Genomic DNA, 15,471 nt, shown 5'->3' with positions numbered 1-15,471 from the left:
CTGTTCCATTTCTTTTACAAAAAGAAAAAAGAAAGGTTTCTGATTAGAGAATTTGCACTTGTGAATATGAAATTTGGCCATTAGAATAATCAGATTTATAATGTAATACTCATTATTTTCACTGGTCTTATAGTTAGTGAAACCAAACAGTACATTACCAATATGAAATTTAAGGTTTTGCAGGACGAAATACATTTTAAACGCGACTATTTTTTTTATATCAACGAAAGACGTAATCGGCTACTTGATGCATTTTGTAATACAGAATTATAACAAAATGAAGAGACCGAGCTCGTACCTGCATAGTTCAGTGTCTGCTTTTACAGAAAAACATAGACAGACCTTTTTTTTCTCCTATACGGTATTATTAAACAGCCGTCTACAAAGTATTTGTTTAGCTTTATAGCCTACCTAAAATCTAGCTATTCTTTTAAACTCTATGGCTATGTATTCACTGCTTCGGAGCACAAATGATATGAAATGGTTACAAATGTTTCAACAGTCTTTTATAGTGTTACAAGATGACGAAGGTGGAAACATTCGCTACCTCACATAAACTCATTCTCTCCCATGTGATTTGTTAAAAGCTTAATGTTCCTCTGTAGAAGCTGGCGGCACAGAGAGCTACACTTTAGGATTATTCTCTATCAACACAGTTCCGGTTGTCTTCATTTGTGAATTTGTTTGACTTATCTGGGTCACTGTTTTTGGAAGAACTATGAGATTCAATGTATTTAAAACAAAAAAAGTCTCGCCCTCGCTGTTAAAAGTGCGTGGGCAGGCCCTCCTGTTTAAAAAGTGCGTGGGCAGGTCCTCCTGTTTAAAAAGTGCGTGGGCAGTGGTCCGTTGGTCCACCCGTCTCCAGACCTATGGCAGAAAGAGACCGAGCAGAACGCTGGTTTAAAATGTCCCTTTGCGTCCTTTCAGCACCGACTAGCTAACTGACCGTGGAAGCAGGTCATACAGAAATGAAGTGGACTGCTGTCAACAGAGCCGACTCCATTACAGCTCTGCACTGTTAAGAGTTACACTGAGTTCATATGGGACGTTACTGTTTCCTCTGTAGGACCCTAGTTGATGAAGTGAATGGAAAGGCAGGCAGGCAGGCAAGCAGACAGAGAGACTCAGAGATATGAAATACCCAAGTACATTTCAGGACAGAAGTTTTTCAAAACTTTTAATCTGGATCATTTTGCTCCGTTTTTTCAGAAAATGTCACTGCCGGATTACATTTATCCAGATAACAAATAGTCACGACAACGAAATCCGGTCTAGTTCTTAATAATGTATAGTTTTTTTTTTAAAGGCCATTATTTATGATATAGCCTAATTTAACAAAATAAATAAGATAGTGGTAATAATGAGCAATACACCGCTTTATTTATGTTGTTGATATAAAACATAAATTAAACACGAATCACACAAATCACTTTTAATGTCAGTGCACATATAACGCATGCAAACAACTGTTATTTGATTTATGCCACTTAACAGAAATTAAATAACTAAATCGAAATTGAATAAAAATAAAAAGTAAATATGTTTTTAGACATTTTCATCATCTTCATCGTCGGTCAGGAGTCCAGCATCTCAGACGAGCTTTAAGGAGGTGTATGTGAAAGCGTATGATGCAGTTTTTAATTTTTATTAAAGGTATACCACTTTCCTTTTTGCTTGATACAAAAGTTAAATAAATATGTACATATGATATTATAACACGCGATTTTGACATGTAGTGTGTGTTTGCTATGACCATTCAAAGAAAATATTGCTGTTCTATGATCATTTAAAAGCTAAATCCACCTCCGCAGTAGGATCACAATTATCCTGGTATTTTGGATCAAAGTAATCGTGATCAGCTCTTTAAATTCTGAAAAACCCAATTGCAACATTTCATCGGGATAAAAAGTGCGATCGGTTTACCAAAACGAAATCTGGATCACAGTAATCCCGATCGAATTTTGATCTTTTGAAAGAACCAATTGCTCAATATAATCCACATCAAACACGGAAATCCGATTACAAAGTTTTTAAAAACCGGCCCCTGCAAACGAAGTCCTTTTGCTCCCAACTCATTTTAACACGTGCCGCACATCGAGCCCCGCCCCTCCCCGCGCGGCGCACTCTGGGTAAAACCCAATATGGCGGCGCCCTTGGAGCAGTGCTGAGAAACTGACTCTCCCGAAAAAGAGAAGCCAATTTTGCCTGAATCAGCAATCCAGAGCCGCGAAAAACAGCGACCAGCGCCCACAGGAGCCCCAGAGACGGCCTCACAATTGCCCAACCCTGGCAGAGCTGTGTCAGCGAGAGCGTATGTGTGCAAAAATGGGCCTAATTCGCAGCCCCTAGCAAGCGAGTAGAGGAGGAAGCGGGGAAGTGATCGTCGGGAGTTCGCTCCGCAAAACAGGCGAGGAGGCTGGGAGCTGACAACGCGAGCACTGCGGAGATATACAGCCAGGACGTTGCTGTCAAACTCGGGGCTGCTGCTGCTAGGCCCGGTTACAAATACTGTGCCATCTTGGTGCGCCAGGGTCTGTGTTGTGCGATTGGACGTGAATCTCGGTTAACTTTAAAGCCGAGTCGGGGTGAACTTTACCGTTTAAAATAAGTGCGTCCCCTTTTTCCTGCTTGAGCAAGCACAGGGATATCTTTTCGGAGGTTGTGTCCGAGAGTGCATGGCTGCTGACACGGTGTGTAGCGCCACAAGATCAGCGAATCCCAGCCTTATTGACTGAACAAAAAAGTCTTGCGCTTGGAAAGTTTGAGGGTGTTTAGTGCAGTGTAACCCGCTTAGGTGACATTTGTCATCCTGTTTTTGCCTAGACAGAAAAAGACGGTGGGAAATTTAAGCGGTGAGACTTTGCATCCAAAAACACTAAACAAAATAAATACAAACTTTACTCCTTGATCCTGACTAACTTACTTAATATAGCCGCCACGCTAAACCAGGTCATTTGCATCGGTTATACTGCTTGCTATATCAGTGTACAAAAAAACACAACTGCAAAATGTATTTCTGTGGATTGATGTAATATATACGTAGATTTATATACATATATCTCTATATAAAATAATATTTTCTATATTTGAAATTTGCGAACTCAAACACCTCCAATGAGGATGGATTCGGATCTGCTGCACTCCCCGGCTTTGGGTGTTGGCGGAGGGGAGGAGGAAGAGTCGGACATGACCGACTGGAACCTGCCTCTAACCTTCATGAAGAAGCGGCACAGCGAGAAGATCGAGGGATCCAAGGCACTGGCACAGAGCTGGAGAATGAAGGACCGGGTGAGACATCATTTATTATGCTGGGAGGTGTGTGTGTGTCTAGGTGCCGCCCGCTCGACAGTGACACACCCACACGTTTTATTATGACCAATCGCCAAAACACACCGACACACTTTCTAATACAGGGGTTCCTAAACTATGTTGGCTCAAGGCTCGAACCAAACCCGATACTGACATTACCATACAAAGAAAAAGCGTTAGCAGTACCCACTACTGTATGCCCTGGATTGCATCCACCACCCTCCAGTATAATCCAGTGACGTGAAATGCTCTGATGAAATCCAGCTGTATAAGTACTGCAGACAAATGTCAAGGTCTAGGTTTTGATTGCATGTTTTTGAAGTTACAGATTGAATTGCAGCCGTTTGTATTTGTTAAAAGCTTCATGCCAATCAAACAGACCTTCTTTTATTTTCTGCTTTGTTCCCAAATCGCTGAGCTCTGCGTCGGTGTAGTTTGTTCTAAACGGGTGTTGATTTTATACACAGGAGTTGGGGCTCTGCCCACACTTGACTGTGTGTGTGTTTGTGATTGTGAGTGCATATCCCTCTCTCCCTCTCCCGCACACACACACACACACACAAGGTGCCTTGTTGAGTAATAATGTTTACTATGTGCAAACGTGTGGGAGGAGAGAGAGCTGTGCAGGAAGAAAACACAAATCCATTGTGATGACCGCGCACCTCGATTGATCAGCCACAGGCGTTTTAATAGGTCAGCTCCATTTCAGGGCTCCAGACACTGCTACACTTAACTACTAAAAGCAAAACTCAGCCATGCACTTATGAATAAATACTAAATTATTCAAAACATACGAAGGGCTTCAAGCCTTAACCAGAAACTTTTTTTTATTTTTTATTATTGCTATTTTTTTTCTCGGTATTTTCATGATTAGCCAGGAATACTTTCATCACTTATTAAAGGCTGTTTAATACTGAGCTGCAGAAGTACACACAGAAAACTGTGATCTGTGTTTGAGCAGCTTCAGTGTTATCTATGGACCATCCTCTCTGTACCCTGTATTGTAATGACACCTTGTATAGCAACCCAGTGTCTAGACAGCCCCGCTTAACCCTCTAGCTGACGCATTGGCTGAGTTTGTTTGTCCAGGGATGTAGGGAAGATTTCTACCAGCAGGGAATTTCATATAAGTGGATGGGGGGTGGATCAGAAACTGCATCTGATTCCAGTAACTTCTCATGATGAAAATAGCTGAGAATTTTCTAAAAGTAGCCATGAGTTCCCGACTTCTGACCGCTATGACTGTACCTCCAATATAATGAACATTTTCAAAACTTTTAATGATTAATAATTACAAAATGTTTGGACGCAATGCAACAGGGATTCAAATGAGTTAAAAATAATAAGATGATAATGTAGATGCGTATCCTGAACTACAGCGGTGTTGTGGGAGGCCTCTGTCCATCCGTGTGTTGCAATTGAAGATTTAACTCCATCTCGGAGTCTGATGTGTGGGGCGCTCGCGCGTCTGTCCAGCGCCAGATACCAGCGGTGTGCTCCGCCTGGCACACTGCCCCTCACAGGAGGGTGAGACGCCTGCAAGCTGGAACACATTCCTGGGTACCCGGCGAGGCTTGTATCCTTATCACCTGCCCTTAATATCCTACACTGCAGACTCTGTCATCCAGGTAGACAAGACAACCCCAACCCTAACCCTTTGTGTCTGGGGACGGGGCTGTGTGCCTCGTCGCCCGTGCGGGGGACCCTGGTCAGTGTACAGTGCAGTCCGATTCGGAGAACAGACTCCAAACTGTTTGAATGTATTGATTATTTTATATTTCTTTTTATTTCCTGTTGGCAGTGATATATGTCTAATTTTTTCCCAGCATGATCTGCTTGGCAGCTCGCTCACACCTTCTGTGCAGCACTGCTTTCTGATTTACTGTCAGTTTAATGAAGACGCTGTTATGGAAGAGCGCACTGTTGAGTGCTTTCCTGTTACAGATTGCAAAAATAAGGCATTTGATTGAAATAAGATCCCCAGCTGCTAAAAGCCTTGTGTTTTGTACATTCCCTGCGATTGTCCGGACACGAGCATCAGTGCAATTCTTAATAATTGTAGTGAAGACAGTTCATGTCTCTTCCTTCGTTATTTCTTTCTTTTTCTTTCTTTTAATGCAGTTGCAAACCGGTTGCTGTAATGTGTGCTGTACTCTGTTTGAGTGTGTGTGTGTAGCGTGCAGTGCTGCAATGGTTACTCCAGTGATCTCCGTTAATGAAATCTCACAATCCATGTTTGTGTGCAGAAAAGACAAAGACAACCCTTTCTTCACGTCTCTCAAAGTGGGATCATTGTCATGAATTGATACACAGGCTTGCCTTCTAATTGCATCAACACCCTAAGCAGTGGACCAGCCTCGTGCATCAGCATCAATTACCCTCCAGGTGACAGAACAATTTCATCTTCCTGTGGTGGCCGCTCTCTGATTTATAAACTTTATAATAAAATTTATAAAATCATTCAGGATGCTGTGCTGACTTCAATGCAGTCCTCACTGCCAGTGGAGTTGTGTGCCATGTGTCTGTATGTGTGCCGTCCTCTATAGACATCAATCTGTTATAAAAATCGACGGGTGATAAAAGCCAGGGATGATGATAAAAGCATCATGAGTTACTGTTTAACCTTCATTGCTGTTCTATTAGACTACTGATGGCCATTGATGAGGATGTTACACCATCGACCACGGTAGCATTGAGGCATCACAGGTAGTCTGACAAACCCAGTCTCTCATGATATTCTGTTCATCTACAGTGCTGACGGAGGCATTGCCTGGTGAAGGCATAGAAAGCCTGCTTCGTTGTCTGTTGCAATGGCTCTCTCTCTCTCTCTCTCTCTCTCTCTCTCTCTCGGGGCTGAATGTCAGTGTGGTATCGATTTGTTCTAGTGTTGTAATAGCCCTTCATTTATACAATACTAAATTGATCTGCCAGCTCTCTGGTTTGAAGAAAAAGCTACAGAGTGGTGTTGATTAAAGACACACCACAAAGGCAAAAAACTATGGAACATTGACCACCAGAATTAACAATGACAGAGAGAGAGAGACACACAGCTATTGAGCTGCACATGGAAAGGAAGCAGGCTGGATTTATGGGATTATTGGGAATCCATAAAGCTTGAAGACCTTTGTTTAAAATGTAATTTTGTTTCGACTTCTTTCAGATGAATGTTAACAATCAGATGAACAGCCTGAGCTGCCCGCTTGGTAAAGAGTCTGCTGTGCCAGGGTCAGCGCTGCTTCTTTTATTCCTGGATTTATTGGGCACTTCTCTTGCACCAGGGTAGCTGCAATGCCATCCCCGTGGTTCTCACTTGCGACTCTTTCCAGGCCCTTGCTCCAGTCAGCTCCTTCATTTACTTATTTGAACCCGCTACTTACTAAGCTAAACAGCGAAAGACCTGTTCCGTCTGTTTGGAACAAGGTGCAGGTCTGAAATGAGTGTCAGAGCTACAAGTGGGCACTACTGAGCTACTGCAAACAGTGGACGACAGCAAGCTTTAAAGCAGGGATCAACCTGAACCGGAGGGTGAGAAACAGCAACGGTCCCTCCCTAGGTGAGAGGTGGAAGTGAAACACTTGCCCGTTATTGAAGTTTGGTTCCTCACTATGTTGGCTTTTACACACACACTCACGCACACACACACACACTCTCGCACTCACACACAGCTAAGAGGGAATCTCAGAATTTTGTCTGGTCTAAATAAAATTAAAATAGAGAAAAACAAGAAGCGCCGGGGATAAAATCCCAAATAAAAACACAATAGGAGCTAGAGGCTGCTTTCTTCTTAATACCTGCTAATCATGCCCAACAGAAGCTGGATTTGCAGTTTAATTGGCCCTGCTCAGAGCTGTTCTGTGCTCTGGTGTGAGTGGTTGAAGGAGTGTCCCTCGGAGAGCTGCGACTCATAAGAACATAAGAAAGTTTACAAACGAGAGGAGGCCATTCAGCCCATCTTGCTCGTTTGGTCGTTATTAGCTTATTGATCCCAGAATCTCATCAAGCAGCTTCTTGAAGGATCCCAGGGTGTCGGCTTCAACAACATGACTGGGGAGTTGGTTCCAGATTCCCACAATTCCCTGTGTAAAAAAGTTATGCGTTCAGTTTGAGAATTAATCTTTTATGCAGGACTTTGTCAAAAGCTTTCTAGAAATCTAAATAAACCATGTCATCTGCTTTGCAATTATCCATTGTCGATGTTGCATCCTCCCCACTCTGCCATTGCGTTCCACAAGCAGAGGCTCCAGAGCTAAATCGAGCACAGATCTCCCTGTGCAGCAGCCCACGCGCTAAGGGGGATACCGGGAGAGGCTCTCATGTCCTGTTTCAACAGGCATAGCTTTGGGTGTCCGGTGCTATTCCTGTCCGAAGACAGTGTCTGTGTCAGCGTGCCTCTGTGTGTCTGTCTCTGTGTACAGTACACTGTGCTTTGCGGACATCAGCACGCTCCAGCCGTCCCTCCTCACAGCTCAGCAGTCACAGGGCTTTCCTGTAGCAGCGTGCTGCTGACAAACGGATGAGTGAGCTCCTCTGCTGCCTGCTGGCTCTTCTAATGAGGTTGCTGTTCACTTCCCTTTTATACTCATTGGGGATTCCAGGATAACCTCTTAAATCCTGCTGCTTTTGTTAGAGTTTCTAACACTGAAACTGCACCCTGCCTCGCTCAGTATTCAAGCACCGTTTCCTGTTGACACCTGTGATCTGTGACCAATACACTGATTACATTGCTCTCTCATTGACCTCCATGTTAATGCAGTGCAATTGCTTTCGTGTCGTATATTTAACCTGTTAACGAGCAGGCTGTGGAGTCTCCACGCTGCCAGTGCTGTGCTATGGAAATGTGTTGCTAGTGGTAGAGATTTTAATGAGGTATTTTTCATTTATTTATGTATTTATTTATTTTTTTTACTTGCGTTTGTGTTGAGGAAGTCTCAGAATGAGGATTTTCACGTGAAGCAAAAGCACAACTTGAGTTGTCTAGTTTCTCTTGTAGGCAAAAGCCATCCTGAATGAACTCTTCATGGTATCGAGCAACACTGTGAAGCAGGGATCAGGTGAATGAGACTGAGCTGGCTTGCCAGATTGCTGCTGTTGAGCCGGTGGTAATTATGTGCCATTCCATTTGTGCCATGGGTTGAGATCATGGGCAAACAGGCTTAATGTTAGCGATTGCACACCATTTATTGTGCCTGGTATCCAATACACAATGCACTTGCATTGTATTGCATGTGCTGTACCAATGATACTGTGCACACCAGACGAACACTGGCCTTCAGTGCAGTGAAGGAGGCCACTAACCCCACACTCCGGGCTCTGCTGCTGGGGTTGATGCTGTATAAGACTCCATTAATAGTCCTGTAGTGGTATAGTGATTCACCCTTGCCAAAGGTACGCAGAAGTAATTTAATTCAGGTAAAGCAATCTGAAATCTGGACCCTGCATCTACACGTGTTTATTCACTGAAACCTTACCTGCTGCAGATCATGCTGTAGCTCTTGTGTGTAAGCAGGAGAATGGTTACTGTGAGAATGAACCTGGCCTGCAGCCAGCCCGGTCGGAGTAGAGGAGCTTGTGTCAGACAGTCGATTGGCGTTGCAGCCTTGCTGACGTGTGTAACTGACCTGGGGGCGGTCTGTGCACCCCACGTGCTGCACTGGGACCCGGTGATACTGTTCTCCCCATTACACGATTACATGTATTTCTAAAGTCACTGTGAGTCACCATGGTGACTTGTCTTGCATTGTTTAATGGGGAGAACAGTACCACAGCACAGCTACCAGTCCAGCACCTGCTATAAGCACCAGGAATTCATAACTTAAAGATGGGAGGTGGGGATCAGAGAGCCTGAGTTCATGAAGTGTTTGTGTTCACGAATCTTTTCTCGCTCTCTCCCCTCTCAGATGAAGACGGTGAGTGTGGCGCTGGTCCTGTGCCTAAATGTGGGGGTCGACCCCCCTGACGTGGTGAAGACCTCCCCCTGTGCACGGCTGGAGTGCTGGATCGGTGGGTACAAACTAACACGCTACTAAAGACATACACACGCGTGATACTAAACACACTTACACTTGCATAGAAAAAGCATTGATTGGGTTGGAAAGCTGCGTACGCTTGGAGTGCTTCATCGATAGGAGCAAACCAATGCACACACACTGCTAAACACATTCACACAATATGGATTGGGTAGGTAAGGTCTATAGTGCTGGATCAGCCTGTTGCATGGCTAACCCTCTCAAGCAGACACACACACCACCATGGTCTGCCCAGTCAACCTAATCTAATGGGGCCCCCTAGCACGAACCATGCTTGTCTTTGTAAGGATGGTGCGTGGCTCTTGAGGGTCCGGTAGACAGTATTGAAAGTGTCGTCGGCTGTGTGCTGGTCTATGGAGCAGCGCAGTGGACTTAAGAGTGTCTCAGAGAGGACTCGGAGTGGCTTCTGCAATGAACTCATTAAAACCTCATTAATTATCCATTAACAGGGAGGCAGGATACTCAATAAAACCCTCCTGCTCAGCTGCCCTAATTACATCAGTTATTCATCTGCTCACTCTGCTACAGAGCTGGTCCTGCAGTGTGTGATGAATGTGAGCTGAGACAGGCGACAGAAACGTCAAAATCCAACAAGACCTTCCTTTCTCACCCCCCTCTACCTCTATCTATCATGTCTGATGAGGACAGGCTGCGCTGGGACATGGTGTCACCTTGCTCTGCCCTAGATGGAGGCTGGGAGACCAGGAGAGCAAAACAAAATAACTTTTTATCAGAAATCCTCCAGGCCGTCCCCCATTCCCTGCTTCACTATTCACTGTCTCATCCCTCCCTCCTTGGGGGAGAAGGCTTTCCCTCCCAGGGTTCTACCCCTGCTGATTGTGTTGAGTGTTCTTTCAGACCCGCTGTCCATGAGCCCACAGAAGGCGCTGGAGTCGATAGGAGCCAATCTGCAGAAGCAGTACGAGAACTGGCAGCCACGGGTAAGGGAACCGGGGTCCGAGGGGGTGTGTGTGGGGGGGGTCCGGAGGAGATGTGGGGGGGGGGTCCGGACCCCCCCCCCCCCACACAGGGCTTGAAACTCACACTAGCCCTGCACCCAGGCCTGGGTTTCAGTTCCCTGTTTAGGTGTATTATTAACATGACCAGGGGCCAGGACTTTGTTCAATTAGTAATAAGTTCTCGCAGCAGGAATAAGTCACACCTGAGTTTGTAGCTTTACTAACAGCAGTTGCTCAGGCAGTTATAAGGGAGAAACAGTTTGTTTTGCATCACACTTCTGACTCCTGATCATTTAAATAATGTAATTCTATTATAATTAAAGATGGTTCTGAAACACAAGACTGGGTGCAGTGGGGCTAGTGTGAGTTTCAGGCTCTGGGAATGTGGTTTGTATTTAATAACTATTCATGAATGAGATGAAGCATCAGGTTTGCAAGGGTAGTCTATGGGACTCATTAATGTCACAGTATGAGCTGTTAGGATGTCACCGTGATGTCCTGTGCTGGGATGCAGAGGTGTGAGTTCACTGAGGTCCTGGGTATCCATTTCCTATGCTGCTGTAGTGACTGTATTCGGTTTAGTCTGTGTTAGGAATCGTGCATTAGAGAAAGAGGTATGGATAAAGCAGTTAAGTGTGTCTGACTCCCACCTATCGTCCCTGTTATTAATGTGCGCCTCTGAGAGTCTCTGTGAAATCAGTCATTAGTGACCCAGACACTGTTCTGGAATCAGTAACGAGGAGTGAACGTTTCCATGGAGAGCTCCTGCAAGGCTGCAGCCTCTTCCAGTCACACACAGGTATTCAGGTGGCCCCGTGATGGGTACAAAGTGCAAAAACTTGGATCAATACAATGCAGTTTCACATGCCTTGAGGGGCTCTGTTTGCTCAAGGTGATATACAAATTGTAAAACAAAAAAAATCAAAGCCTATGGAGGCCAGTTTAAGAAGCTGCAGGAAGCAATGCTTGGGGATGCGGTCCAGCATCCATACTCAGCTCATCCTCAGACTGCTTGTGCAGGACTGTGGTGCGGCATGTGTGTGTAATTCTGGAGATCAGAGCAGTCACACTGTGAGCTGTCCTGTGGAGACCCCCTTCCCCGGGCACTGAGGGAGCGGTCCAGCATCCATACTCAGCTCATCCTCCGACTGCTTGTGCAGGACTGTGGTGCGGCGTGTGTGTGTAATTCTGGAGATCAGAGCAGTCACACTGTGAGCTGTCCTGTGGAGACCCCCTTCCCCGGGCGCTGAGGGAGCGGTCCAGCATCCATACTCAGCTCATCCTCAGACTGCTTGTGCAGGACTGTGGTGCGGCGTGTTTGTGTAATTTTGGAGATCAGAGCAGTCACACTGTGAGCTGTCCAGCTCATCCTCAGACTGGTTTTCGAGTGCATGCAAAGGTTCCTAGTGCCAGCTGTGCTGAATTGTGTGCTGGTTTGGTGAGGTGGGCTCCCTAGTGAGAGGCGACTGCACCACCCTACCCCGCTGTGCTGGGCTGCTTCTTATTCTGGCTACCTCTCGTTCTTTTGATTAACAGATACCTTCAGTGGGAGTAAGAGACCTGGCAGGGCTTCCTTGCCTTGAAATGCAATAACACTTTATTACTTTCTGTCGATGTTGCAGCATTGTGTTTTAGAAAAAAAAGAATGCTGTTGCTGTACCACAAAGCACTGGCTAACACAGAACAGTTCCATCAAAACAGATCCCTCCCAGCGGTTCTGGAGAAGAATCACCTTTTCCAAATTCTGTGACAATTTGAATGCGCCCGTGCTGCTGTCTGGGAGATGCTGGGACTTGCAGAGTAGTGCCAGTGTTGTCTTCAGCCCCCTCCACTTCTACAAGAACCACAGCTTAGACCCCCTGGGGTATCTCTTCCATTAAGGAGAGCTGAGCCAGTGCCCTGTGCTGCTGGGATAGCGAGACAGGGAGTGGGGTAGCTGTTAGAGTGCACTGTCCATTGCTCAACTCAGTGCCCATTGGGGCTGGAGTAACTATCCCCTCTAATTACCCCAGGAAATCTCACCTCTAGCAGCCAGTGAATAACGCTCCTGAAAATGGGATAATGATTTTTGGATTTGGGTTAACATAACTAAAAAAATCAAAAAAGCTGCAGCTTTCGAGGCGTGCACATTTCAAGATGTGAATGTAAACAGAGCCGATGAAACGAGCTCTTCAGAACGACATTCCCTTTCCAACGCTCCTGCGCCAGCCTCATTTTTCTTGGCCCCACGCTATCGAAGTTGTTTTTGAATAATTTATCAGTTCGCTCCTGCTGTAATATGTCTCCTGATTAAATTTAAGACTTTGTTTTATTACTGAGGCAACGTATAAATCGTGGCACTGTAGAGCAGTGGTGTGTGTGTGTGTGTGTGTGTGTGTGTGTGTGTGTGTGTGTGTGTGTGTGAGAGAGATTAGTTTGCAAGCACCGCAGTCAAATGAAATATACTTTTCTTCATTGGCAGGCACTGTATGAAAATTTGGATGAAACATTAGGAGGCTCCTGTGCTGGAGCAGGCTCTTTACTTCACAAATTATCATTCACTTGGCACTCCGCCTATCCCAGAACTTAACTCCCCGGGGATGGGAATAACCGGTGTGCTTATTAGAGGACCAGTAGATGAGGGAGATGGAACCCATTCCGAGGCAGGAATGCCAAGGAGTTCAGCGATGCATTGGGAGGTTCCGCTTCCAAGATTCCAGAGCTTCAGCTGCAGAAACAGCTGTTATCCACCCCCTCCCTCAACGTCTTTATGTAGATATGCTTTGGGGCTTTTGTACTGCAACACCTCCAGGTGGTCATATGTAATAATTACTGGGAAATCTTCATTTTAAAGGCTTGACCTTATGAGGTGTGAATGCTGTCAGGAGCATGCATCAGATAGCCAGCAAAGTGCACACAAAATAGGATCGTTTTGGGGTGTGTGTGTGTGTGTGTGTTATTTCGTTGCCACACTTACAGCAGTCTCCGACACGTTTGCAATCCTCAGAAGCCCCATTCAGTGCCTGTTTAATGAATACAGTGAAATATTAAGCCCCCTGAATGAACAGTGACTCCGAGATGCAGGGTAAAGCACAGGGATGTATAGCTTTCTCTAAACAGTATGTATTGCTCAGCAGGGGCTCAGTGGTCGTACACATCATGTTTTGCTGTAATAAATCTTAGGGGACGAATCAATGCATCTGCAGTAATGGGAGTGCTGGAGGGAAGGAGTGCTGTACTCTGGCTGCTCCTGTGCGTAGTGTTGCTGAACTGACTTGAGTGCCGGGATACAGCAGGCATGGGAATGCATTGCAGTGGGAGTTGAAAAGCCTGAACGGTCCCAATCTGTCCCAGTGTACATAGTGTTGTATGGTAACCCTAAGACATACCTACATTCTGAACATAATAGGAGGGTTCAGACCTCTGCAGTGAACGCAGTGGAAAATGAATGTGTGCAGCAATCCCTTTTGGATGCCCTGCCCTGTTGTGCTGTCCTGGTCACAGTTCAAGAGTAAGAGAGCAGACTGGACCCATCACAGTCAAGCTTCATTACCCGTCCAGTCAGCCAGTTAAATGCTGGATACAGGCTATTAACACACAGATACACACCCACACGCAGACGCAGACACAAGCACACACACGCACAGCCCCCCCCCCCACACACACCCACGCGCTCAGGGGCCCTGACTGCCTGTAGCTCTGGAACGGTTCCTCTCTGAATCCTCCCTGTGAGGAATAAGCAGAATGAGGATCATATTAGTTTCATATTAGATCTGGTGGAGCTCATACCAAGTAAAAATGACTTTTTGTTTAAAGATACATTTTATGTACAAATTACAGGTACTGCAGTGGGTTCATCAGTGGCTCCTAGCTTCGCTAATATTTATATGGCATGGTTTGAGGATGAATATATCTATCTATCTATCTATCTATCTATCTATCTATATATATATATATATATATATATATATATATATATATATATATATATATATATATATATACAGACGTGCTCAAATTTGTTGGTACCCTTACAGCTCATTGAAATAAAGCTTCATTCCTCCTGAAAAGTGATGAAATTAAAAGCTATTTTATCATGTATACTTGCATGCCTTTGGTATGTCATAGAATAAAGCAAAGAAGCTGTGAAAAGAGATGAATTATTGTTTATTCTACAAAGATATTCTAAAATGGCCTGGACACATTTGTTGGTACCCCTTAGAAAATATAATAAATAATTGGATTATAGTGATATTTCAAACTAATTAGTTTCTTTAATTAGTATCACACATGTCTCCAATCTTGTAATCAGTCATTCAGCCTATTTAAATGGAGAAAAGTAGTCACTGTGCTGTTTGGTATCATTGTGTGCACCACACTGAACATGGACCAGAGAAAGCAAAGGCGAGAGTTGTCTGAGGAGATCAGAAAGAAAATAATAGACAAGCATGGTAAAGGTAAAGGCTACAAGACCATCTCCAAGCAGCTTGATGTTCCTGTGACAACAGTTGCAAATATTATTAAGATGTTTAAGGTACATGGAACTGTAGGCAACCTCCCTGGGCGCAGCCGCAAGAGGAAAATCGACCCCAGATTGAACAGAAGGATAGTGCGAATGGTAGAAAAAGAACCAAGGATAACTGCCAAAGAGATACAAGCTGAACTCCAAGGTGAAGGTACGTCAGTTTCTGATCGCATCATCCGTCGCTTTTTGAGCAAAAGTGGGCTCCATGGAAGAAGACCCAGGAGGACTCCACTTTTGACAGAAAAACATAAAAAAGCCAGACTGGAATTTGCTAAAATGCATATTGACAAGCCACAATCCTTCTGGGAGAATGTCCTTTGGACAGATGAGTCAAAACTGGAGCTTTTTGGCAAGTCACATCAGCTCTATGTTCACAGACGAAAAAATGAAGCTTTCAAAGAAAAGAACACCATACCTACAGTGAAACATGGAGGAGGCTCGGTTATGTTTTGGGGCTGCTTTGCTGCGCCTGGCACAGGGTGCCTTGAATTTGTGCAGGGCACAATGAAATCTCAAGACTATCAAGGCATTCTGGAGCGAAACGTACTGCCCAGTGTCAGAAAGCTCTGTCTCAGTCGCAGGTCATGGGTCCTCCAACAGGATTATGACCCAAAACACACAGCTAAAAGCACCCAAGAATGGATAAGAACAAAACATTGGACTATTCTGAAGT

At 44.9% G+C, this 15,471-nt stretch overlaps 1 protein-coding gene across 4 annotated transcripts in view; it reads left to right on the top strand.

The window, feature by feature from the left end:
• The first annotated feature begins 2,094 nt into the window (after positions 1-2,094).
• LOC117423503 (regulatory-associated protein of mTOR-like) overlaps positions 2,095-15,471 on the top strand; it is an 84,032-nt gene continuing 70,655 nt past the window's right edge. For 3 of the 4 annotated variants that reach the window (XM_034039398.3, XM_034039399.3, XM_034039397.3), the window contains exons 1-3: positions 2,097-3,288; positions 9,207-9,309; positions 10,194-10,276. In XM_034039398.3, coding sequence (XP_033895289.1) covers positions 3,115-3,288; positions 9,207-9,309; positions 10,194-10,276 — 360 coding nt within the window. In that variant the 5' untranslated portion in view covers positions 2,097-3,114. Of the gene's footprint in view, positions 3,289-9,206; positions 9,310-10,193; positions 10,277-15,471 lie in introns of all 4 variants that reach the window. The other variant, XR_004547794.3, reaches the window with a different exon arrangement.

The sequence above is a fragment of the Acipenser ruthenus genome, chromosome 17 (assembly GCF_902713425.1).
Source record: "Acipenser ruthenus chromosome 17, fAciRut3.2 maternal haplotype, whole genome shotgun sequence".
Taxonomy (NCBI): Eukaryota; Metazoa; Chordata; class Actinopteri; order Acipenseriformes; family Acipenseridae; genus Acipenser; species Acipenser ruthenus.
Note: the sequence above shows the minus strand (reverse complement) of the source record. Positions and strands in the feature narration are given on the sequence as shown.